A 27,875-nucleotide genomic window follows, 5' to 3' on the forward strand; every position below is an offset into this window, starting at 1 on the left:
TCAGGTGGCAGACTTCCTAAGCAGGTTGAGGTTACGCCAGTCAGAATGGACCCTAAATGCAACGATGTTTCAGAAAATAGTGCCTAAAAGGGGTGCTCCCTCAATAGACCTGTTTGCGACCAGGGAAAACAGGTAGGTCAAAAGATTATTTTCCCTAGATCCCATAGACTACCCAACCGCAATAGACTCATTTGCCCAATGTTGGAGTCAGGAGCGAGGCTATGCCCCCCCCCCCTTATGTCTTCTATTAAGGGTGATAAGAAAAATCAGGGAAGACAGGGCCTCCACTATACTAAAAAGCCCCTTTTGGCTGAAGAGACCCCGGTTCACATGGTTGAGGAGAATGTCCTTGGATTCTCCCGACCATACCAGATCTCCTGTACCAGGGCCCAGTAATGCACCCAGAAATATTAAAACTTCATCTGACAGCCTGGAAACTGAAAGGATAATTCTTAGACACAGAGGGTTCTCTGAATCTGTCATTTCTACTCTGCTGGCCAGCAGAAAACCGGTTACCTCACAGATATATCGAAGAGTCTGGAGAGCATTTATAAGCTTTGCAGATATAGACCTATATCGATCCCCTAGCTAAACCTAATATCCCCTTGATATTCGAATTTCTCCAGGCAGGACTGAATAAAAACCTCAAGCCAAATACCTTTTTAAAACTCCAGATATCCGCATTGAGTTTTGTTTTTTTATTTTAGATTGGTGGGTCAGGATATTCCGGACAGCCTCCTCTTGGCTTAAACCCCAGGTTAGGTCTTCAGTTCCACTATGGAACTTAAAAAGGCTCCGTCCCCACATTATAAGTGCCCTATCTCCTACATAAGGAGATGGGTGCTATAATGTAGGTGACAGCAGTGCTTTTTATTTAGAAAAACTATCTATTTTTACCACGTTATTAGCAATTTAACTTTATGCTAAATCCACAGGCTGTATACTGTATAGCTTTATCCACAGGATGTATACCGAAGTAAATGAATGTTAGGATCCAGCAGATATCAGCTTGGGTCATATAGCCTAGCTGGGAGCTAGGTCTCCCCCAATCACATTTACGTGTACCTACTGTGGCGCATGAGTTTACTTTTACTATCAGAGTTTACCTTAATTGAGAAAATATAGCAATACAGCAATTGTCGTTGAGTGAAAGCGTCTAGCGATTATCAGCCCGGTATGTGTACAGTGTGGATGGGAGCCAGGTCCCCCTCAGTCTCATTTGCTTTCAACCACTGTGGTGTATAATCAACAATTAGCACGAGTTGTGCTAGAAGATATTTTATTACTTGATATAGTTACTTATGCTCAAGATTAACAAACCCTTGTTGACTAATCACTGCATATTTATTATCTCTCTTGGTTGCAAACATATTAAGACACTGGGTGTTCTAGTGTCAAATTATTGCACTAAGTTACAAAACACGTAACATCAATCAGAACGTACTTGAAAGCCACTATATTTTAAATGTCCTTATTAAAAGTTATATTTTAATTTACTTCTATACATTCCACTTTCTTTCAGTGAATTATTTTTGGCACCTTGGACACGTATTTATCCACTGCTCAGTTACTACTCAGTGATCAATAGTTACATAGTACGGTTGAAAAAAGACACATGTCCATCAAGTTCAACCAATGGATGGGAAAAGGGAAGGTAAAAATTTCTACACATAGGAGCTACTATTTTTTTGTGCTAGGAAATTAAGCCTTTTTTTTAAAGCCATCTACTGTCCCTGTTGTGACTGGCTCCTGCGGTAGACTATTCCATAGATTCACAGTTCTCACAGTAAAGAAGGCTTGTTGCCTCTGCAGGTTGAACCCTTTTTTTTTTTTTTCCAGTACATCCCTCATGAAAGTACCACAGGAGGTTGCCCTATTGACCTCTATAGGGACAGGATGACAGAGAGGGCCCCTTCCACCACCCACTTGCCAGTGTTCTTCCTGTTCCTACAGGGTCAGGAGCAGAGAGACATTACGCCTGGAAAAAAGTCTGTGCACTCTCCTTTCTATTCCTCCTATGTGCCTAGGCTAATTACCTCTCTTACGAGAGGTCCCTTAGCTCCCAACCAAACACACCTACCTTACGAATCCTAGGCAGGGTTCCGGTAGTGTGTGTGGTTGGGACTCCCAAGCCAGGCTTTGGCCGAGGCTGCGTGACCATTGAGGACCAGCAGCTCCATAGGGTTGGTAGCACCGGTAGTATATCCTCGTAAGTGGCCGCATAGCCGGAAGTACTAAGACTCCTGCTATGACGCGGCCGCATCTCAATGGAGTAGCTGCGACCGGAAATGACGCCGGGCTACTTCCTGTTCGCGGCCATTTTGGAAGGCGGGAAATTCATAACGCCCGCATTTAATGGACCCGCACAGGTATGTAGTTAGAGCTAATACCTCTAACGTGGAATTATATATTTTTATATATATACACACACACAGCCTTAAAGCATATATCTTGTTGAATTCGATATTGCATTTGACTGTTGCGGTGATGGAACTATCTCGTTCTGACGGAATTCCAGATCTGTCCCACGGTCATGTGAGTCTCACCCTTAAGGTAAGGGTTGCGACTCCGTATGTAAGTACACCATACTTTACCTGCCTTTTGTTTTCCCTAGGATAAAGATTCCTCTCCGAGACAAACTGAGCCTAAAAAGAAAGTTAAAAAATGTGCGACTTGTGGGAAAAAACTGGTAGAGTCGCATAAGAAACAGTTGTCAAGACTGTATTGCAAAACTACTAAAAGAGGAAAAAACGTTGTTTATGTCTGAACTTAGGGCTATGATTCGTGAGGAAGTGAGTCAGTCGGTCGCCTCCCTCGCCCCTCCTCAAACTCTGTCACACTCCCGGGCAAAAAGGCCATGCACTGAAGTGGAACAAAAATTGTGCCCGCCATCTCAGGGGTCTGACTCTGAGCAGGAGTGTTATTACTTATCAGAGGGGGAGTTAGAAGATGGAGAGGAACTCTTGCCTTCAACCTCATCTACTCAGGAGAAAAAAAAATTCTTCTCTTCAGAGATGTCCGATACTTTAATCCAGGCAATACGGGAAACCATGGCTATTCCCGAAGAAGTCCAACCCCATACCATCCAGGATGAGATGTTTGGGTGCCTGACGGAGAGGAAAACAAAGATATTTCCGGTAAATGAGAATCTCAAGAAAATGGTAACGATGGAATGGGAGGATTCAGAAAAAAAACTCAATCTCGAGAATTTAAAAACAGACTTCTCTTTGATCCAGAAGACACGAAACCTTAGGATGAGATACCAAGAGTGGATGTTCCAGTAACTAGGGTTGCTAAAAAAAAAACGCAATCCCTTTCGAAGATTCCTCTCCGTTAAAGGACCCCATGGACCGGAAGGCAGATGGGCTGCTGAAAAGAGCTTTGGAATCTTCATCCGCTTTAATCTCTACGAATATTGCGGCCACATCTGTAGCAAGATCGATGTTTATATGGTTAAACCAGCTAGAGACTCATTTAATGATGAAAATGAGAGATCTATTCGAATCTTTACCCCTACTAAAGATGGCAACCGGATTCTTGGTAGACCCATCGGCTGAATCCATTCGATTTGCTTCCAGGAATGGGGCTCTCTCAAGTGCTGCTAGAAGAGCATTATGGCTCAAGATGTGGTCAGGAGACACTAAATCTAAAAACAAACTGTTCTATCCCATTTACAGGATCTCATGTTTGGTCCGCTCCTGGATAACATGCTGGAGAGCGCAACGGATAGGAAAAAGGGGTTTCCAGAAGAGAAACCAAAAAATCCCTCAGTTTCGTAAGTTTCGCCAACAGAGAGAAGCAACCTTACAGAGGGAAAGGAAAAACCGGTCGCTGGAGTTACCCCAAGGGGGGTAGGGGTCGAGGATATCTCCTCAACCCCAATAACTCAGTTCAGCCCTCAAAGCAATGACGCCAAGAGGGTAGGGGGAAGACTGCTACATTTTTAGTCCAACTGGACCAGAATAACCCAGAACCCTTGGGTTCTACAGATTATAGAAGAAGGATACAAACTAGAATTCTCCTCCACTCTTCCAGAGAAGTATCTAATAACCAAGTACCGATGTAATGTCGGGGTAGGGAGACGGACAAGTGAGCCCTAATCTACCCGCCACTCAGTCCCTGCCTACTCGCACGGCCCGTCCTAGGCGACGGCGTACAACTGGGCGACGGTCAATATGTGCACGACAGACCACACAAGACAAGGGTACACAGAAGCAAAGGGAAGTGGGGCAGTTGCCCACGGCAACACCGTGAGCAACAGAGTAGTGAACGAGCCAAGTCAAACCAAGAGAGTACGCGGTAGCAAAAGCAGAGCAGGAGAATAGTCATACAAGCCAGGGTCAATATGAAGCAGAGGTCAATGGTAATAGCAGGAACAGCAGAGCCAGGAAACAAGAGAATCAAAGGCAAAGGACAAGCAGCAAATGAAGGTATAAATAGACCAAGGGCGGGAGCTAGAACCGTCTGGCCAGGCTGTCATAGGTTCTCCCACTCCTCAGCCTACCAGCCTGAGTGGTAGCAGATCGAGTCACTCTAGCAGACCTAGGAACAGATGCAGGCTGATTAAGCACGGGCGTCGACACAGAAGCTGTGTCAGGCAAATCCTTTACAACCGATCTAGAGATCTTCATCAGATCCTTATCTTGGACATCCAAAAACTGCTACAATTAAAAGCAATTACTCCACTTCCCTACAGCGAAAGATTCAAGGGCCACTATTCGAAAATCTTTTTGGTCAAGAAACCAAATGGTTCTTACAGGACGATAATCAACCTGAATCTATTGAACAGATGGGTGAAATATCGCAAGTTCAAAATGGAGTCTATCAGATAAACTATCCCTCTAAGGGCCTGTTCACATCACCATTCGCTTTCCATTCCGGGGTTCCGTCGGAGGTTTCCGTCGGGTGAACGGAAAGTGAAAGTGAAACCACAGCTTCCGTTTCAGTCACCATTGATATCAATGGTGACGGAAACATCGCTAATGGTTTCCGTTCGTCACCATTCCGGTTTTCTGACGGAATCAATAGCGCATTCGACTCAGCTATTCTGTCGGAAAACCGGAAACCTGCCGGGATGGTGACAAACGGAAACCATTAGCGATGTTTCCGTCACCATTGAGATCAATGGTGACTGAAACGGAAGCTGTGGTTTCACTTTCCGGAACCCCGGAAAGGAAAGCGAGCGGTGATGTGAACAGGCCCTAATAAGGGAAGAAGCGTCAATTTGTAAGTACGCATCCTTTAAATCGATCAATCACGTCCCTATCCACCCCGCTTACCAGAGATTCCTCAGATTCGCGATTCAGAACCGTCCTTCCGTTCTCCACTTCGAAATTTGTCTGTCTCCCCTTCGGCATTTCCTCCGCCCCCAGAATTTTTACAAAGATTATGGCAGAGATTATGGCTTTCTTAAGTCAAAGCACAGTGATTATCCCATAGCTAGACTATTTTCTGCTGACAGCAGATACTCCGTCTATCCTAAACAGCCATTTGATACAGGTTCTTTCCCTACTACAGGAATTGGGATGGATAATCAACTTCGAGAAGTCAAGTCTTCCTCCCCAAAAACAGAAGGTCTTAGGAGTACTGCTAGACTCCTCCCTTCAACATTCCTTCCTCCCAAGGGAGAAACAACTACTTCTACTGACAGAAGTGAGAAAATTTTGGGGAAAGAGCACCTGTTCCATAAGAGAAGGAATGTGGATCTTTGGATTGATGTCGTCTTGCATCTAATCCATTCCATGGAGTCCGTTTCACTCCAGACCCTTAGAAAATCTGATCCTATAACAGTGGGATCGAAAACAGGACTCCTTGAATTCAAGAATTAAGATTTCCGAAACTGTGAAATCTTCTCTCCACTGGTGGCTTTGCCCAAACAACATAAGCAAGGGGGTCCCTGGAGAATGGTCCCTGAATAGGGAAATTTTTCTGTCCTTAACCAGGAGGTGGGGTTATCCCCAAATACATCTATTTGCCACGAGGAAAAACTCTCAAGCAAAGACATTCTTCTCCCTAAATATCAAAGACAACCCATTGGGGGTAGATGCATTATCCCAACCCTGGGACATGGATCTGGCCTATGCCTTTCCTCCATTTCCTCTAATACCAGTCGTATTAAGAAAAATCCAGGAAGATTTGACAAAACTCCTCATCATTCTTCCCTATTGGCCAAAAAGAAGCTGGTTCCCAATCCTAAAGTACCTAGCATTGGAGGATCCTATCATGCTCCCAGTCAAGAAGAATCTTCTCTCCCAGGGTCCCTTATTTTTTCAAGGGAAAAAAAACTCTGAAATTGTCAGCCTGGATCCTGAAAGGCAGATCTTGAGAAACTACGGTTTGTCAGACGAGGTAATTTCAACTATCTTATTAAGCCATAAAGAAGTTACCTCGCAAATTGATCAAAAAATTTGGAAGAAATTCTGTTGCTGGTATGGAGATCCGAGACCAGACCCCTTTCTTCCCAACATCGCGAAGATCCTAGATTTCTTGCAATCTGGATTCAAAAAAAGGGCTTGGCCCTAGTACCCTAAAAGTGCAGATCTCGGCCTTAAAGGGAAGGTGTCGTGCGAAAAATTTTTTTTTTTTACATAATCTTGCTTTTAGTATGTTATTAAAATAAATTTCATTTATTTGTGGTTTTGTGTTTTACTTTTTTCTCACTTTTACTTCTCTATGGGGGCTGCCATTTTTTTTTTTTTTTTTTCATCTCGGTGTTGATTAACGACACATACAGAGGTGGAATACGGCACATACATCCCCATAGAGAATGCGAACGGGAGCCGTTCCATTCACTATAGCGTATGCCGTCTGTGTGAGAACGGCGCACGCGCCGCTCCCACACAGACCAAACGGAAGGTCTTCGGCAGAGCGAAATCCGGTGCCATTTTTATGTGGACTGGAAGCCGCGGCCGGACAGTAAGTTGACAACTTCCGGTCCACAGCGAACACGCAAGGTATAGGAGCGGCAGCGGCCGCAGGAGCAGGCAAGTTTATGTTTTTGTGTATTATGTTCGTGTTATACTGTGTGATTTGCACTGTATCTTATCCTCCTACACTGTGCATTCGCTCAGAAAATGGCGGCACACAGTGTAGGAAGTTTGAAGATTCAACCCCCTCCTTCTCCTGGCACTAGCCAGGATAAGGGAGGGAGGATTGTGTGAGGACACGAGAGCGAGTGTGTCTACCCCAAATTTGCAGCATAAAGCAATGAGGTTGCTTTACCGCATTGCAATGCTGCAATTTTGGGAATTGCTCCCTCTAGTGACCAGCACATGGAAATGTTATAAATTAGAATCTAATTTCTAATATTTCTTGACTTGTGAAAAAATTAAAACAATGTGTAATCCCTTATATACTGTTTAACTGGAAAAAAAAAAAATTTCTAGCGACACATTCCCTTTAAGTAATTTTTTCAATACTCCTTTAGCTGAACATAGGTAGATCAGAAGATTCCCTCAAGCAGTTTCTAAATTGAAACCTTCCCTAAAGAAATCCGTACCCACCTAGGATTTGAATGTAGTGTTAACGGCTCTTTGCGATTACCCCCTTTGAGCCGCTCGACACAATTAGTATGCATTTTTTTTAAACTCTAAAGACTGCATTCTTAGTCACATCAGCAAGAAGGATTGGAGAAATCAATCTCTATCGGTCATAGAACTCTACCTAAAAGTTCAAGAAAACCAGATCATTCTAAAGCTAGATCCTTCCTTTATTCCGAAAGTATCTACTCCCTTCCACAGAGGCCAAAAATAATTCTTCCTTCCTTTTGTCCAGATCCTAAAGACCAACAAGAAGAAAAATTCCATTGCCTGGATGTCAGGTGAACAATTCTTCAGTATCTGGATAGAACCTCCTCCTGGAGACCAGATAAAAATCTATTTGTCCTGTTTCGGGGAAAGAATAAAGGAAAGAGGGCCTCAAAAGGCTCTCTAATGAGATGGGTAAAAACTACCATACAAGAAGACCCCAAGTCCCAAGGACTATTTGCCCCACAAGGCATTAAAGCCCATTCAACGAGGGCAGTTTCGGTATCCTGGGCAGAAATAAGCGAAGCCTCTATGAACCAAATCTGCAGAGCTGCCACCTGGTCAAGCCATCATACGTTTTGCAAACACTATAGGCTAGATGTTCTGTCAGATACTGATTTAAGTTTTTGATGGAAAGTCCTCCAATCCGTAGTCCCGCCCTGAGCATTATAATTTGGTATTGCTCCTGTGGTGCTGTCATGAGTGATGTACTGGAAAGTAAGAATTAGACCTACCAGTAATTGTATTTCCAGGAGTCCATCATGACAGCACCCTTACATTCCCTCCCTTTATTGAAATTCTGATTTGTGCAAGTAACATGTCAGTTATTATCCCTAGAAATAAAATGGGGTTGCATCCATCCTGGTGTAGTAATTGAAAAACACTGGCAAGTGAGTGGTGGGAGGGGCCTTTTAACCTCTCTGTCTTCCCGTCCCTATAGAGGTCAATAGGGCAACCTCCTGTGGTGCTGTCATTATGGATTCCTGGAAATACAATTACCGGTAGGTCTAATTCCTACTTTCTCCAGACGGCGGGAGTGCCCCCTTGTTTTTTGAGGGGGTTTTACATGGAACAGGATTTCATCATATTTTTTGTATTTGCCTTTTAACCCCTTAGTGACCACCAATACGCCTTTTCACGTGAGTCACTAAGGGGCCTTAGGCAAGGCTGACTCTTATTCCCGTGCAGGCTGGAGCAGGGGCTCAGCTGTCGGGGCCGTTTAACCCGTTAAATGCTGCCGTCCATAGCGACCGCGGCATTTTACTTGTTTACTTGTTTACAGAGGGTGTGCGCTCCCTCTGTCACCCATCGGCAGCCTGCAAATGCAATCGCGGGTCTCCGATGGGGTGTCATGGCAGCCGGGGGCTTGAGAAAAGCCCCCAGGTCTGCCCTGGACATATGCCTGTTAGGACGCGCCAGAGGCACTTCCTAACAGATTGCCTGTCAGATTTACACTGACAGGCAATAATGCTCTGGTATACGAAGTATACCAAAGCATTATAGCAGCGATCTGAAGATCGCATAGTAAAGTCCCCTAGTGGGACTAGTGAAATAAATAATAAATGTGAAATAAAGATTAATAATAAAAAATTACAGTAAAAAAATAAATCAATTTTTTTCCATAAAAAGTGGTTTTATTTAGTAAAAGTGTAAAAAATAAAGGTACACACATATGGTATCGCCGCGACCGTAATGACTCCATTAATAAAGTTAATATGTAATTTAAACCGCAAGTTGAACACCGTAAAAAAAAAAAAATGCAAAAAACAATGGCGAAATTGCTATTTTTTTCATTGCCCCCCAAAAAGTCATAATAAAAATGAATCAATAAGTGCCATGCACCCCAAAACAGTACCAATCAAAACTACGTCTCGTCCCGCAGAAAACAAGCCCAAAAAATCACAACATTGATGGAAAAATAAAGTTACGGCTCTTGGAAAGCGACGATGCAAAAACAAATAATTTTAGTTCAAAAGTGTTTTTATTGTGCAAAAGTCGTAAAACATAAAAAAGCTCTACATATGTGGTATCGCCGTAATCGTACCGACCCATAGAATAAAGGTAACATGTTATTTACGTCGCACAGTGAACGGCGTCCATTTAAAAACTCCTAGAACAATGGCGGAATTTCATGTTGTTTTTTATAATTCCCCCCCCCCCAAAAAAAGTTAATAAAAGTTAATAAAAAAATATGTACACAAAAATGGTGCTATTAAAAAGTACAACTAATCCCGCAAAAAACAAGTCCTCATACAGCTATGTAGACTAAAAAATTAAAAAGTTATTGCTCTTTGAATGCGACTATAGAAAAACGAATAAAATAGCTTGGTCATTAGGGCCTAAAATGGGCTGGTCACTAAGGGGTTAATATATTTATATAAAGTTAATCACATCCCCCCCTTAGCCGTGTTTTCAAGGCTGAATTCTTTTAATCTTTCCTCATAACTTAAATTCTCCATGCCCCTAATTAGCTTTGTTGCTCTTCTTTGTATTTTTTCCAACTCCAGGGCATCCTTTCTATGAACTGGAGCCCAGAACTGGACTGCATATTCTAGATGAGGCCTCACTAATGCTTTGTAAAGTGGTAATATTATATCCCTGTCCCGCGAGTCCATGCCTCTTTTAATACACGACAATATCTTGCTGGCCTTTGAAGCAGCTGATTGACACTGCATGCTGTTATTTAGTTTATGATTTACTATGATAGACCCCCAGACGAAGGCATCTGCCGACACGCGCGTCGGGTCTGGCGTCTCCTGTATGTTGGATCACTCCCTTATCTGGGTATGTACTTCATTACTCCATATCGATGGTACACAATCTTGGATGGTTAAAACAGCACCCTCGTCTCGCATGAATGTGTCTTACATTGTACTAATGTACTGGTGTTTTCTATATGCCCTGGCCTGCATCCATTTATCCCTTCATTAGTGCTTTGCATTTATACTTTTTTTTCAGAGCACACTAGCCTCATTAACATACCACCACTGGCAAAGGGCACCTTATATTAATCTTCTGGTTGCATATCAGGCATAACCAGTACATCCCATGCTGTCATCCTATTTCCTAGTACTTTGTCATTTGTACCCTATATGCATCATTCTGTGTCCCATAATCGGTTGACGCCATTTTTTAACATTGTATGACTCATAATTTTTAATCTTGTTTGTATCTATCTGTTAATAAAATGTATTTCTATTTACTTGTTATATTTGCATCAGTTTTTTGACTACTCTCTCTATAGGTTTTCTGCATTCTTAGTCAAAAACACCAAGTCACACTTGGTTATATATTTTTGAGGCTATCTCTATTTACAAATTGCTTAAAAATCAAGACGTAATCCACTGTATTACCTGATATACTATACCAGATAGTTTTTTTTTGTTTTTTTTTAGATAGCCCATTAGCGCTTCATGTGTACAAATTGGTTGTATATGATTTACAAGTACACCCAGATCCTTCTCAACAAGTGACTCCCTCAGTGTAGCTCTCCCTAGGACATATGATGCATGCAGATTGTTGGCACCCAGATGCATAACTTTACATTTATCTACATTAAACTTCATTTTCTAAGTGGATGCCCAAATACTTAGTGTATTCAAATCTGCTTGCAATTTACAAACCCCTTCTATAGCCTGAACAATACTACATAGCTTGGTGTCAACTGTAAAAATAGTGCTATTAATCCCATCCTCTAGATCATTAATAAATAAGTTGAATAATAGTGGTCACAATACTACAGACCAGTGGTTTACAACATGTTACCCTACGTCTGTTAGAAATCTAAAACTCCCAGCATGCCCTGCCAGCCAAAGGCTTTCATTGCATTCTGGAGGTTGTAGTTTTGGAACTGATGGATAGCCACACATTGTACACCACTGCTATAAACAATGGCAGGGGTTGTCTAGTATAGAAAATCCTTTTCATGTACCCTGATAGGCGTTCTAAAGTTAATAGACTGGGGTCCTCTGTTAAGCATCCTAGTCTCTTGGCAGGGTGGTTACAAAGTGCATATCTCGCTCTAGAGGACCAGTCCTACATTACATGGACAGCCCATTGAGAAGTATGGGTGCTGTGTAATGCTTGGGTTTCCCCGTTATGGTGGCGCTGTCGAGTAGAGATTCCTTTTTAAAGTTTTTGAAAAGTTAACCTAGTTAAAGAGGCTCTGTCACCAGATATAAGTGCCCTATCTCCTACATAATGTGATCGGCGCTGTAATGTAGATAACAGCAGTGGTTTGTATTTTGAAAAACGATAATTTTTGACCAAGTTATAAACAATTTTAGATTTATGCTAATTAGTTTCTTAATAGACAACTGGGCGTGTTTTTACTTTTTACCAATCGGTGACCAATCGGCGTCATACACCTCATTGTTCCAGCCAAGCTTCTTTCACTGCACAATCACACAGGAACAATGAGAAGTGTATGACGCTGATTGGTCATCGTCATACACTCCTCGCTGTCAAAATACGGCGCGTAGAATGACGGCTCGTCAAAAGAAGTGCAGGACGTTTTTGGAGGCGTTTTTCATTGACCCCCATTGAAAAAACTCTCCAAAAACGGCTGTAAAATACGCCGTGAAAAAAGCGAGTTGCTACAAAAAACTTCAGTCAGGAGCTATTTTCGCCTGAAAACCGCTCCGTATTTTCAGACCTTTTTTTTTTAGTCACTGCGTGTGAACATACCCTTAAAGAGGCTCTGTCACCAGAGTCTCAAATCCAGATCTCCTATTGCATGTGATCGGCGCTGCAATGTAGATAACCGTAACGTTTTTGTTTTTTTTTAAAAACGTTCATTTTTGGCCAAGTTATGAGCTATTTTATTTATATATATATATATATATATATATATATAGTTTGAAATGGACAACTGGGCGTTTTTTTTTCGTTCTGTCCAACTGTATTGTGTTTTTAACTGGGCGTGTATTCTGTTTTTAACTGGGCGTGTTTACGTGTATGACGCTGACCAATCAGTGACCAGTCAGCGTCATACACTCCTCTACATTTATTTACACAGCAGCGATGTGCAGCCACATAAACAGAGATTAACGTTAATCAAGTGTCCTGATAATGAATACACATGACAATCCAGCCTGGACGTCATGTGTATTCAGAATCCTGACACTTCTGAATCTTTTCTTTGAGATTTCCAGCAAGAGAAACGAAATCTCGTTTACCTCGTAATCTCTCGAGATTTCGCTTCCCTTGCCGGAGTCTCACAGAAAAGAGTCAGAAGTGTCAGGATTCTGAATACACATGACGTCCAGGCTGGATTTCATGTGTATTCATTATCAGGACACTGCAGTAACGTTAATCTCTGTTTATGTGGCTGCACATCGCTGCTGTGTAAATCAATGTAGAGGAGTGTATGATGCTCACTGGTCACTGATTGGTCAGCGTCATACACGTAAACACGCCCAGTTAAAAACACAATACACGCCCAGTTGTCCATTTCAAACCTCATTTGCATATATATAAAAAAAGCTCATAACTTAACAGTAACGTGTTTTTGTTTTTTGTTTTTTTTTTAAGTTATCTACATTGCAGCGCCGATCACATGCAATAGGAGATAGGGATTTGAGAATCTGGTGACAGAGCATCTTTAAGCGCTGTCTGGCTGGTATACGTCGGTTTATCGATGATACTGTGTGGTATTTTTAGTTGTTTTAGCATGTGAGCTTTTTGGTGACGTATGTGTCGTGTTTTTTTTTATTTTTTTTTTTTATATATACACACACACTATGGTGACGGATGCCACAGTTAGAGCATCTGTCAACACCTACGTTTAATGTATACGTCAGGAGTTTTTCCCAGCATATGCATCTTACGCAGTGCAATAACGTAATGTGAAGGAAATGACTCGATAATAGCTTCGTTTTTTTTTTTTTCCCAATTCCACAAGAGTTTTCTTTCAGGTTCCCAGTACATTATATGGTATATGCCACTTTAAATAATACCAATAAAAACTACAACTCTAGTAAAAAAATAAACCCTCACACCACTGTTGTTAATTTAATGAAACTGGGCCAGGATTCATGGTTCTATTTACTCATTTCATGCAAACCAAACACATGAGAATCCTGGAGAGGCTCTGGAGGCAACTCGTGTGTAATCCTTCTTGTCCGGGACACAGAAATACAGAGGCTTGCATGATGTGGATAAGATTTACATTTTCTATTTAGCATGGGTCACCAGGTAGTAAGTTATCCATAGTCATCAGATCTGTTTTGTAAACTGTAAATGTGTCAACACAAAGTAATTAAAGATAATATTGACGCCACATTTAATGTGAATTCCCACATACAAGTACTATCTGCTCTTTGTCCCTTCTCTTCAAAATAGGTCAGAGATCTGGGATATTCTTTATAGATTGCTCCTGGGAGAAGGAAAAATGGGATCTAAGCCTATATCGAGGAACCCATGATTCTCCTGGAGAGGCGGCTGTTGGCTGCAACCGCTGCTCAGCTGTTTCCATTACTCCCAGAGAACATAATGGAGAGAGCCACGCGCATTAGTCCCCGTCTGGAATCTGCAACTAGATTTTGAAACGGGAGCCTATGTGTGACATTCCACTGTATGGCATCCATCAGAGGTGTACGTTAAACTTCTACCATGGTGAGCTTTTCCAAAGCTGGAGTACCCTGGGAAGTCCATAAGAAGAGCAGAAAAGGGGCTGAGAGCACATCACTTTTGTGGCTTGTTCTGCCTTGTTGCTGGTTGTGGTGTCTTATTTTGCAGCCACGTTCTCCTATATTTTCAGTTGTTTTTCTCAGTGATTTCCTGACAAAGTCCAAGCTGCTGGAATACCCTCGAATGGAATTGCTGCAATGGAAGACTTTCTTATCAAATAGATTAGATGCCACAGATACTGGATACAATAATATTCTTGTTTTTCATGTAGTTTGCCCTTCAGAGCTGGACTGTCCTCTTCCAAAGCAGCAGCAGATTATTTTAATAGAAAATGAATGAACAGCAGAAGGATCTACACTGTCTTAGGCCTCATGCACTCGACCGGTTAGTATTTACGGTCACTAAATACTGCACGGACGGGCCACAGGGTAACTTAGATGTGATAGTTTACAGGTGGATCTTGTGTGTCAACACAGGTCCCGCTGTCACTGAACCCTTTCAGTGAATAGCGCCAGATACAGCTGCTCTGTATAAAGAATACAGAGCAGCTGTATCTAAAAATAAATAAATAATCTTTAATAAAAAGTATTTGTAAAGTTGCACCAAACACACTGATACTCATTATATATATATATATATATATATATATATTAGCCTTGCAAAGGTGTACATAGCCTTTCAATCTCCTCCCACTTTACTGCTACTGTAATTTGCTTTGGATTTTCCGCCCACAAATCCGGCCAGACAATATGCAGCAATTACGCTATGTGTGCAGAGAGACTATTGGTGACGGATGCCGCTGTTAGGGCATCCGTCACAGACTACTTTGTCTAACGTAGACAAAAAGATTTTGTATGAACATAGCCTGACGCTGCTCCTTATTTTGTTTTTCAGGTATAGTTTTTGCAACATATGGTCCTATATGGAGACAGCAAAGAAGATTTTCCCATTCTACTTTAAGGCACTTTGGCCTTGGAAAACTAAGCCTGGAACCCATAATTATTGAAGAGTTCAAATACGTTAAGGCGGAAATGTTGAAGTTTGGTAATAAAGGCTTTAGCCCCTTTCAGATCATCAACAACGCAGTTTCCAATGTCATCTGTTCCATATGTTTTGGCAAACGTTTTGACTATGATGATGAGAAATTCAAGAACATGCTGAGACTGATGTCCCGCGGACTGGAAATCAGTGTCAACAGTGAAGCCGTCCTCTCTAACCTTTGCTCTTGGATGTACTATCTTCCATTTGGACCATTCAAAGAGCTAAGACAAATTGTTATTGACATCACAGTATTTCTGAAGAGGATAATAGAGGAGCACAAGGTTTCCCTAGACCCAGAGAACCCCAGGGATTTTATTGACATGTACCTCCTTCACATAGATGAAGAGCAGAGAACTCAACTAGAGAGTAGCTTCAACACAGAGTATTTGTTCTATATTATTGGTGATCTCTTCATTGCAGGAACAGATACAACTGCAAACACACTTCTTTGGTCTCTCTTGTATATGTGCCTTCACCCAGATGTACAAGGTAAGTGTTATTAAAGGAGTTAACCATGAACTTCGTCGACAGGGGATGGTATAAAGTAAACTATCAGATACTCACCCCCTGAAGTGTCCGTCCCCCCCCCCCCCTCCAGTGCTGGGGCCCTGTTTTCCGGTCTCGGAAGCTCCCCCAGCGGTCACATTTGGCTGCAGCCATTCGCCTCAGTAGGGATATTGACATTTACGTAAACGTGTTCGTTGAGGCAAACGATTGGCTGTAGCGGTCATGCACCGTTCATCAGAGCGGCGGGAAAAAGGGCCCCAGCGCTGTAGGAACTGATAGTTTATTATTTTATACCATCCCCTGTCGCTGATTTTTAAAAATCCCGGAAAACCCCTTTAATGAAACCTCTTGAAACCTTTTTTCTTAAAGGGGATGTGTGATCAGAAATGTTTTCTTTAATTATTATTAAAAAAAAATAATGTTGGTGGCTTTTTTATAGGTGACTATCCACATAAGAAATAAATCTTGAAATATTCCAGTGTTCATAATGAGCCCTAGAGAATACATACTGAGCTGATGTTTCCTCTGGTCTGTAGCTCACTTGTCAGCTTTGCTGTATATACAGACATGATTAGCAGAGTAATCTCATTATCATTAGAGGGTGGAGTTTTTAATGACCACTCTATTGTACTTCTGGAAGCATAGGTGAGAGCGGATAGTAAAGGCCCTATTACACGGCAAATTATCGGGTAAACGATCGTTCATAGAACGCTCGTTGTGTAAACGGCAGCGATCAGCAGATGAACGAGCAAACGCGCGTTCATCTGCTGATCTTATAGTTTTATAAAACCTAAAATATTATCGTTGTCGGCAGCACATCTCCCTGTGTAAACGGAGACGCGCTGTTGACATGATAATGTATGGGGACGTGTGATCATTCCCATACATAGCTCCTTGTGACTGGAGCAAACGAGCGCCGATCAACGAGTTGGCTCTGTCAAAATTGGCCGGTGTAAGAGGACCTTTACACTACACACAGATGAGGCCCTGTTAACAATGCGTTGTGGTCCCGTTTTAATGTATGCGTGAGGAAAATCTCCCGTCCTATACATTAAACGGAGGCTGTGAAAGATGCCATACAGTGGCATTTGTTACCCGTTGCCTATAATGGTATCAATCAAACGGACACGTTCATGACGTATACGTTAAACGGAGGCCATTCCAGCCTATGAGTGATTCTACTGTATGATTTCCATCACAGGCTCCGAGAAATAGATACGTTGGAAGATTTTCCTGACGTATATGTTAAAGCGGAGACCATAACGCATTGTGAGCAGGGCCTAATCTGTGTATAGTGTTCCTATCCTTGCTTATCTAGGCTTCCATCAGTGCAAGCCTGGATAAGGTCGCATCCCTGGTTGCAGATAAGCAGCCGGGGACTCTGGCTGCTTTGAAGTCCCCTGTGCTGCACCCTTCCTCCTGTTTGCCTGAAGGGAGGATGCCAGGATTCTGTCACCGACTTCTCCCCGGGATCCCATACCCCGATACAGCACTAACTTTTCTGTACTGCTGTGACTGTGGCCCTCCCTCTGTTTTGTCCGAACAGTGAAGGGCTCCTGGGTAGCAGTGTCTGGTGACAGAATCCCAGCACCCTCCCTTTGTCTTGGATAATTCTCCTTGGCGGTGAGCAGTTATCTACCCCCTTCCCTTTCCCCGGGGGAAGCTGCAGTGATAAATATCCATATATGGACAGTTACATCACTGGAGCTTCCAGAAGTATACATTTAATGGAGGCTAGTGCTGGTTGCCATACTGTGGCATCCAACACCCAAAGGCCATTCTGACATCCGCTAAACGTACACTTATTTTTACTGGATGCCTCTGGATAGAGTATTATATTAAACTATGCTTTTCCATTTAGCAAGGAATACGGACATACCACCCTACGGAGGCCAACAGAACACTCTTTTCACCTCCATCGGTATAATGTGAGCCTATGGGTATGTTTGACATAAGCTTTCCCGACGCATTCGTCAAACGTACAGGGAAAATGCAGTGTGAACATTGCCATAGGCTCTGTATACACTTCCCCTTCACTTCCTAGTTGCTGTTTAGACAGGGAGATGTACTGCCGACAAGAATAATATTTTCTGCTGCATAGATTAGCTGATGAACAAGCGTCTGCTCGTTCATTGGCTGATCGTTGCCCTGTTCACACAGGTCAATGATCAGGAACAAGCTTTTATATGAACGTTCGTTTGCTCGATCATTGGCCCATGTAAAAGGGCCTTCATGTTCCAACAATCTGCCTATATCCTCCTAACTAGCTTTTGCAATGCACACTATATCATACACCAATATTTAGCTTCAGCATAGTCCGGGCCATCACATAATAATACAGTATACAGTAACCCTGTTGTAGTTGATATGCACTTAAGGAAAATAATACCTCGCCACAGATATTTAACAATCTTGTTGCCATCGATATTACATGAAAGTTCCAAGATGAACAGAATAGGAATTTGGGACATCTGGACCCTTGTCCACCCATCTAAGACGCATTTCACCCATGTCCCCTAACACATAAGGTCTTTTTCATGAAAGTCCCGGGTTCTTTCCAGCCTTTCCTATTCCTTTTTGAATTTGTAAAATTTAGGTTAATTTTAAGAAATTTCTGACAAAATTGAGTTGATTTATAACAGATCCAAACCTGTGGTTGGCCACTACATTAACCTTAGATAAATGCTTAAATAAACTGCTGGATTAGCATATTCTTATGTATAACCGAGAGTCGCTGGTTCATTGAAGTCTATTACCAGATTATGGCAGTGCCAGCTGATCATTTATAATAAGGTAATTGAGAAGTTTATATAGGGACAAAGTACACAGCGTGCTGCCCTTTATAAAGTAAACTCTTTCTATGTCTCTACCTAACTAGTGACCTAAAGACCGGGTCAAATAACTGTTAATAGGGAACACGTAATCCATTTTTAATCTGTAGAGAGCAAAGTATAACCATTTTAGAATTCCTTGGAAAAAAAAAAACCCACAAGGGAACCGCATATAAGTGTTCACTAGACAGGGCTCCAAATGGCAACCTAAATTGTTGCAATTGCAGCCAAAATTTGTAAATGGTTACCTGAATTTACCGGAGTTGTTCTGCAGCTTTCTAATATATTTTGTTTTAGTGCTTCGCCATTTTTAAGATTTTGGATTGCTGTCAGTGAATGAGAACATTCTTGTTTACATCCAAAGGCTGAAAACCTAATAGGTCTAATTTCTCATCTTAGAAGTGAATACAAATTATGTGCAGTATAGGCAATAATCTGTGAGATAAACCGCCTGTAATTCAGACTGATGCCATAGTAGCCTATGGGTGACAGATGCTGTGACGATACTGAACCATGGCATCCATCACCCATAGTCTATTATGGGATCCGTTTAACGTGTACATAATGACAAGTCATGAGAGTTCATGGCGTATACGTTTAACGGATACCGTACTGGTCTATGACTGACGGATTCCTGTTAGGCATCCGTCTCAGGCGCTTTTCCTGGCATATACCTTAAACATAGTCCAAAACCACCATGATGTGAATGGGGCTTAGCTGTGAGCAGGATTCACTTGCACATGTTTTTAGCTTCTGAATGTAAACAAAATTGTCCCATTCACAGACAGCAAACGAAACGCTATGGAATGCTTCGAGTTGCCTGACCGTTGCATAACTTTTTATTTTCTTTTTTTCTCTTACAAAACTTTTTCCCCTTGTTTAGCCTAAGGCTGGGTTCACACTGAGTTTTTTGCAGGCAGAAAATCTGCCTTCACGCCAATTTTCGCAGCGTTTTTCGCCCTTGGCCATTGAGCGCCGTGAGCAAAAAGCGGCACGAAATACGCTTTCTCTGCCTCCCATTGATGTCAATGGGAGGTCAGAGACGTAGACACCCGGAGATAGGGCATGTCCCTTCTTTTTCCCGCGAGCTGTTTTTTTTCGCTCGCAGGAAAAAAAACGCCTCTGCCTCCCATTGAAATCAATGGGAGGCATTTTTTCGGCCGTTTTTTTTGCGCGTTTTCCGACGCGGTTTCCACTTAAAAAAACTCTGCGAACTGACCCTAACATTAAATCTGTGTGACCGTTGTATGTGCAGTATGTGCAACTTTCAAGTAACCTTTCATTTACAAAACAGTCACGTTTTAGGGTATGTTCACACGCAGTGTTTTCAGACGTAATTCGGGCGTTTTACACCTCGAATTACGCCTGAAAAAACGCCCCTAATACGCCTACAAACATCTGCCCATTTCTTTCAATGGGTTTTACGGTGTTCTGTTCCCACGAGGTGTAATTTTACGCGTCGCTGTCAAAATACGGCGCGTAAAATGACGGCTCGTCAAAAGAAGTGCAGGACTCTTCTCGGGACGTTTTTGGAGGCGTTTTTCATTGACTCGATTGAAAAACAGCTCCAAAAACGGCGGTAAAATACGCCGCGAAAAATACGAGATGCTACAAAAACTTCTGAAAATCAGGAGCTGTTTTCGCCGGAAAACAGCGCCGTATTTTCAGACGTTTTTAGTCACTGCGTGTGAACATACCCTTATGGAAAAATACATGGGCCGGACTTATGTTGCAAGAGTCCACTAGAGTTCTTGTAGAAGATTCCCTCTACATAGTGCAGCCTCAGATCCTCCAGAGTGTCCTAGCCTTTACAGGTTATCTTTACTACGTATTCTTTAGTCCTGGAATCGAAGAGAAACAAGTGCCATAATGCAAGGCGACAGCATTAGTAGCAAGTGCCATAATGCAAGGCGACAGCATTAGTAGCAAGTGCCATAATGCAAGGCGACAGCATTAGTAACAAGTGCCATAATGCAAGACGACAGCATTAGTAACAAGTGCCATAATGCAAGACGACAGCATTAGTAACAAGTGCCATAATGCAAGACGACAGCATTAGTAGCAAGTGCCATAATGCAAGACGACCGCATTAGTAGCAAGTGCCATAAAATCCATTCAGTCTCACTGTACATTTTGATGAAAATTTGCTGAAGCCTTTAGTGCTGTGAACTGCAGTAGAAGTGAATGGGCAACGTTTTGTGCCACCGTCCTGGTAAATCTGTAGTTCATACTTTTATCAAAACACAATCCATGTTGGCTGTTTTTCCTTTTTTTAATAGAAAAAGTCAAAGCTGAAATTGACACCGTTTTAGGAGACGAGAGGCCTCCATCCCTGACTGACAAGATTCAGATGCCATTCACGGAGGCCACTATTATGGAGGTGCAGAGAATGACTGTGGTTGTTCCCCTCTCCGTACCACACATGGCTTCTGAAAATACAGGTAAGCAACAACCCAATCCACGAGCCGAGTAATCCAGCAATTTTTAGGTTCTAGCACAGAGCTGCGATGTAATGTGGAACGTTACAAGTCCAGAAGCCGATTTACTAAGCAAAAAAACCCTTCGTGCTTCTCACCATGTAACGGAATTTCTGCGTATTTCCCGTCCGGAATTGTGGAGGGAAAATACGCCGCAGAATACAATAGCAGTGAAGTGGGTGTGATAAAAAACGCATGAAATGATACCGATTTTCTGCAGCAGATTGTCTACTAGTTGATGCGGAAGGCTGAGGAAATTTTCTGCAACAAATCCGTTACGTGTGTACAAGTCCTTATAGTAGCAGACTTTGGGTTAACATTTTATTTTGGGATGTCTATTAAGGGTCTCTACCTATACAAGTGAGGTTTATATACTTCTCTATTACAGTCCGATAATCCAGCACCTATCAGTGTCCGTTAAAAAAACATCACTTATCCATGACTGAAACTCTCTTTTAGGCCTGATTTACACGAGCGTGTGCGTTTTGCGCGCGCAAAAAACGCTGCGTTTTGCGCGCGCAAAAGGCATTTGACAGCTCCGTGTGTCATCCGTGTATGATGCGCGGCTGCGTGATTTTCACGCAGCCGCCATCATAGAGATGAGGTAGTCGACGCCCGTCACTGTCCAAGGTGCTGAAAGAGCTAACTGATCGGCAGTAACTCTTTCAGCACCCTCGACAGTGAATGCCGATCACAATATACACCAACCTGTGAATAAAAAAAGACGTTCAAACTTACCATGAACTGCCTGCTTCCTCCAGTCCGGTCTCCCGGCCGTTGCCTTGGTGACGCGTCCCTCTCTTGTCATCCGGCCCCACCTCCCAGGATGACGCGGCAGGCCATGAGACCGCTGCAGCCTGTGATTGGCTGCAGCCTGTGCTTGGCCTGTGATTGGCTGCAGCTGTCACTTGGCCTGAATTGTCATCCCGGGAGGTCGGACTGGAGGAAGGAGCCGGGACTTATCGGTAAGTCCGAACTTCTGTTTTTTTTTACACGTATATGTATATTGTGATCGAAAGTCACTGTCCATGGTGCTGAAACAGTTTAAGTCTTTGAGCACCGTGGGCAGTGACTGTCTCCTGACGTCGCGTACCCGAACATTTTTTGCCGGGTTCGGTCAAAACGAGTTCGGCCGAACCCGGTGAAGTTCGGTGCGCTCATCTCTAATTTGACACTCCGTTTGGATGTTTGTAACCAGAAAAGCACGTGGTGCTTTTCTGTTTACATTCATCCTTTTGACAGCTCTTGCGTGATTTTCGCGCATGCAACGCAGTAGCGTCCGTGTGGAATGCATTGTTTTCACGCACCCATTGACTTCAATGGGTGCGTGTTGCGTGAAAAACGCACGATTATAGAACATGTCGTGAGTTTTACGCACTCACGCTGCGCAAAATTCACGCATCGTCTAAACTGCCCCATAGAGTAATATAGGTGCGTACGACACGCGTGAAAAGCACGCGCGTCGCACGCGCGTATATTACGCTCGTGTAAATGAGGCCTTAGGCCACTTTTACAATTTTGTGGTCAGTATTTTGCGTCAGCGTTTGTAAGCCGAAAGCAGGAGCGGATCCAAAATACGGAAAGAGATACAATTCTTTCCATTATACTGAAGTCAGTTGGGGTGAAGATCAGAAACCATTCCAGAAAATATTATTTTGCTGAAAGAGTAGTTGATGCGTCCATACAAACTTCCAGCAGATGTGGCTGGAAAATCAGCAGTAAGTGAATGTAAACACGCCTGGGATAAAAAAAAATAAGAAGGGAATAATACTTGTATGTTTCACATTAATGTCGGAATAAATGACGGATTGCTGTGTGGTTTTTTATCTTTCCAGTGTTCCAGGGATATAATATTCCCAAGGGGAGTGTGGTATTGGCAAATCTCTGGGCAGTACACCGAGATCCAAAGGTGTGGGAGAAACCAAATGATTTCAACCCCAGCAGATTTCTAGATGAACATGGACAGATATTGAAGAAAGAAGCTTTTATTCCATTCGGCATTGGTAAAGACATTTAATCATTTTAAGTGACTAGTGTGTGTAACCCATGCAGTACTGGCACGCTTTTACCATTCAGCCACATTATCGTAATGCAATACATGTAACGCTTGTCTTTTGAACAGCCATCTGAACTTTACTTTTGTTCACAGTATAGTATTATATTATAAAATTCTGGTTGGATAGTCCTCTCTTTATTTTTTTTCCCTACTTGCGTTTTTTTTTCTGTGAATTTGCAGATTTTCCACCGCAAAGATTGCAACATTTGTTGCAAATTTTCACTTTCCTATTGAACTCCTTGGGGAAAGTCTGCAACAAATAAGCACCGCAACGCAGGTCAATTTCTGCATGGAAATATTTTGCAGCGTGTGGATGAGATTTTTAAAATCTTATACACTTTTCTGCTATAAAATCTGCAGCAATTACGCCACGTGTGAACATAGCCTAAGTCCTCCTTCAGGCGAGCAAATTTTACATCCTTCTTCCATCCTTTATTTTCTGTCCGTCTTTGGCAGAACTATTGCATAAAATCAAATTTAAAATAAATTTGAATTCAAGGTTTGCAATTCAACAAAACAGGAAAAACACCAAGGGATGAATACTTTCACAAGGCAATGTGTGTGTATCCGGTAGAAGATATAAAAAATGTGGTTTATTCAGTCAACCTCAGACAGTGCAACGTTTCATTCCCACATTGGGGCCTTTCTCAAGCATAGTGATACACAAGTTCATAGTGAATTATATAGCGTATATCAAATTAGCATAATCAATCTCATTATAGTGGGTGTATAAAGATAAAAAGACAAAGCAATGTGATAAAAACATGATTAAGGTATCAAAAATATAAAATTTATACAAAAAGTGAAAGTGATACACTCCTAATTAATAAATATAAATACAGACAAATATCGAATACGTAAAGTGCATAATAAACATATCAGATAATACACAGCTGTGTCGGGGGTTGGAGCTGCAGGACCACTCACCAATCCGATACCACAAACTTTGGTAATATTAAAATCCAGCTAGTAGGTGTTGCATAATCAAACGATAATCACCATGCTTTGCTTGGCGCTCACTCATATCAGACGTGCATGTGTGGAACGGCGAAATCGGAAGTGTCCCGTTACTAATTAACAACACTCAAAGGGACTAGCGTACGAGAAGGCGGCTGGAAGCATTGTATTGCTTAACGGCATTCTATCTACTGCGCATGTCGTATCTAGGTCAGAGCGTGTCTCGTGTTGCCCAGCAACCAGCTAACATTGAGAGCGAACCCAGTATCAATACATTCAGCCTATGAATGAACTAAAACTGAATTGTCCTGGATCATTAACCGGTGAACAAGTAAGGTAAAACACCACATCTATATATAGTATAAGCAGAAAAGGGGAATAACGGAGATATACAGTAGCGTAACTACAGGGGTCGCAAGTGCGACTGGGCCCCGAAGCCAAGGGGGCCCATGGCCCCCCGCACCACATTAATGAAAAGTTACTATAGTAACTGGGGCCTATGTAATAAATTACACGGGCCCCCGTTACTATAGTAACTGACAGTACTTCCATTCCTCCTTCCGGAGCGCAGCAGCGGTTCTGATGTCACAGCCCTGCTCCCTAGCGCTTTGCTCGGGACTCCAGCACTGCTCCCGACGTCCATATTTGGTCAATTCAGGGGTTTCCTATAGCTGGAGTCCCTGAGCAGAGCATCAGCTGATGCTCTGCTCCGGGACTCCAGTACTGCTCTGCCGACGTCATTGTCCATATATGTAGAAGTTGTGGAGTCCCCAGGCAGAGCATCAGCTGATGCTCTGCTCGAGGACTCCAGTAGTGCTGCCGACGTCATTGTCCATATATGGACAGTGATCGTGACGTCGGCAGAAGTTGTGGAGTCCCCAAGCAGAGCATCAGCTGATGCTCTGCTCGGGGACTCAAGCGATAGGAAACCCCTGAATTGACCAAATATGGACGTCGGGAGCAGTGCTGGAGTCCCGAGCAAAGCGCTAGCTGATGCTCTGCTTGGGACTCAAGCAATAAGCAATGTGACAGCCCCTTGCGGTCATGTTTACGAACAGCACATGAAGCAAGAGCTCAGTCACGTGGGGCAGTGTTGGAGCATCATCATTATTAGAAAAGCTCAAGCACTTCCTGAATAAGTCATGAGGTTTGAACTGCACCATTTAGTACAGAATTTTTAATTAAAGTATATTAGTAAGTTACTTAGTGTCATAAATATATTATTGCAATGCAATTTTTGGTCCCCGGATAACCCCTTTAATACCACTGTCTGCTGGAGCTGATAGGTCGGGGGTCTGACTCCCGGGACCCCCACCAATCAGCTGTTTTGAAGGGGGCGCAGTGCTCGTACGAGCGCTACTTCCCCTTCATTCCGGTCACTTTCTCACACTGAATCGCCGACACGGACATGTCAGCGATTCACAGTGTGAGCAAGTAAGGGAAACGAAGGGGAAGTAGCGCTCGTACGAGCGCTGCACCCCCTTCAAAACAGCTGGTTGTCGGGGGTCCCGGGAGTCGGACTCCGACCCATCAGCTATTGATTGCCTATCCTGAGGATAGGCCATCAATGTTTAGGGACTGGACAACCCCTTTTAAGCCATACTGTATAAGAATACTGTCTGCTGGACCCTGTATCTAAGCCTGAGGTAGGCTTAGATACAGGGTCCAACAAACTATCACACATGCACATGGGACCTATATCTAAGTCTACCATATGTGTTTGGCTGTGTTCACATCACCGTTGCCCTTCTGTTGAGGGGTTCCGTCTGAGGTTTCTGTCGGGTAACCCCTCAACGGAACGGTAAACTGAATGCTTAGCTTCTGTTTCCTTCACCATTGATCTCCATGGTGACGGAAACGTTGCTAAAGATTTCCGTTTGTCACCGTTGAGACAGGGTTCCGTTGTTCTTGACGCAACCAATAGCGTAGTCGACTGCGCTATTGATTCAGTCAAAACAACAGTGACAAACAGATCGTTTAGCAACGTTTCCGTCACCATGGAGATCAATGGTGAGGGAAACGGAAGCTGAAGTTTCAGTTTACCTTTCCGTTGAGGGGTTACCCGACAGAAACCTCTGACGGAAGGGCAGCGGTGATGTGAACAGTCCCTTACTAATGTTTTTTTTTGTGTTTGTGTGTTTTTAAAGGTTCGGTCATTGGAGTACGTCGTATTCGAGGACTACTTTGTTGATGGCTTTTTTTTATTATCAAGTTAAATGGTTACTGAGGGTTGTGTGGGTTTTTTTTATTTCAATAAGCCTGTTTTTTCTATGTCTTTGTATTTTTTTTAAACCTTATTACTACTGCCTTATTAATAGCTTCTGGCTGATTGACAGCATCCATTACTAAGGCGGGGCTTAGTGTTATTCGGTGCAGAGGCCAACACTAACCCCCATTATTACCCCGATACCCACCGCCACCAGGGGTGCCAGGAAGAGCTGGGTACGATCCAGTACCCGGCCATCTGTAGTGATGTTCGGGCACTGGGGCGGCCGCAGACTGGTATTATTAGGCTGGGAAAGGCCAAACAAAGTGGCCCTTCCACCCTGGTAATGCTAGCCTGCTGCTGCTATGTTGTATCTGGCTGGTTATGAAAATTTTTTATAACCAGCTAGATACAACATAGCAGCAGCAGGCTAGCATTACCAGGTTGGAAATTACCATTTCCCAGCCCAATAATACCAGCCTGCGGCCACGCCAGTGCCCAACCATCAATACAGATGGTCGGGTACTGGATCGTACCCAGCTCTTCCCGGTACCCCTGGAGGCGGAGGGTACCGGGGTAATAATGGGGGTTAGTGTTAGCCTCTGCACCGGATAACACTAAGCCCCGCTTTAGTAATGGACATTGTCAATCAGCCAGCAGCTATTAAATAGTAATAAAGTTTAGAAAAATACAAAGATATAGAAAAAATATTTTATTGAAATAAAAATCCCACACACAACCCACATTAACCATTTTAATGAAAATAAAAAAAACGCCGTTATCGAAGCAGTCCTCGAATCCGAAGTAGTCCAACAACCGAACTTGTAAAAAAACACAAACACAAAAAATAATTAGTAACACATAAAAAAGCAAAACAATTATTATTATTACCTTTCCTGGGTCCATTGCTGGAGCCGCAATGTCAGCGAGCTGGGCCCTATATCTAAGCCTATCATGTGTGATACTGTCTGCTCAGTCACTGTATCCAATCCTATCATATGTGATACTGTCTGCTGAGCCACTGTATCTAATCCTATCCATAGCTATAGGGTCGTAGTGCTATAAATATGCTGTGTCCTATATACACATATACATACACGCACGCACATTTTTTTTGGGGGGGGGGTATATGTATTGGGGCTATTTCCCCTGACGTTTTAAGACGTTAGTGACGCCCCTGCCTGCTATTGCTGCATCGTTGGGTCACTTAGGAGACCCAGCGATGCAGCTGAAAGCTGAAAGCTGCGGGCCGTCGGCAATGAGAAGTTTGGGGGTGTCCCAAGAAGAACCTTTGCATCTGGGCCCATAAGCCTTTAGCTACGCCCCTGTAGATATACATGCAAGATACGCAACTGTAAAGGTTTTAATCTGTACCTTCTCTTAATATGTTATTATTTTTTAAAAACAAGAACAATTATGGTCCACAAGTGGAAATAAGAACCCTGGTAACTGTTATGTGGTCAGTCGGATCTTAAATCTGGGTTCGTGGAGACACCATGTTCCCCCTTCGTGTACATGGGAAGTCACACTGCAACCACCAATCGTGTTTGGGACATTCAGGTGCCTGCTACGCAGCAGCTCAATACTGCAACCATTTCCAAAGCAGTGAATAGATTATATATATATATATATATATATATATAT

At 42.8% G+C, this 27,875-nt stretch overlaps 1 protein-coding gene across 1 annotated transcript in view; it reads left to right on the forward strand.

Annotated features, from left to right (window-relative positions):
* Positions 1–27,875, forward strand: part of CYP2U1 (cytochrome P450 family 2 subfamily U member 1) — a 50,744-nt gene that overhangs the window by 15,542 nt on the left and 7,327 nt on the right. Inside the window, exons 2-4 of the mRNA XM_075860507.1 lie at positions 15,051–15,686; positions 20,815–20,976; positions 22,848–23,015. Coding sequence (XP_075716622.1) covers positions 15,051–15,686; positions 20,815–20,976; positions 22,848–23,015 — 966 coding nt within the window. The remainder of the gene's footprint in view (positions 1–15,050; positions 15,687–20,814; positions 20,977–22,847; positions 23,016–27,875) is intronic.

The sequence above is a fragment of the Rhinoderma darwinii genome, chromosome 1 (genome assembly GCF_050947455.1).
Source record: "Rhinoderma darwinii isolate aRhiDar2 chromosome 1, aRhiDar2.hap1, whole genome shotgun sequence".
In the NCBI taxonomy this organism is placed as follows: domain Eukaryota; kingdom Metazoa; phylum Chordata; class Amphibia; order Anura; family Rhinodermatidae; genus Rhinoderma; species Rhinoderma darwinii.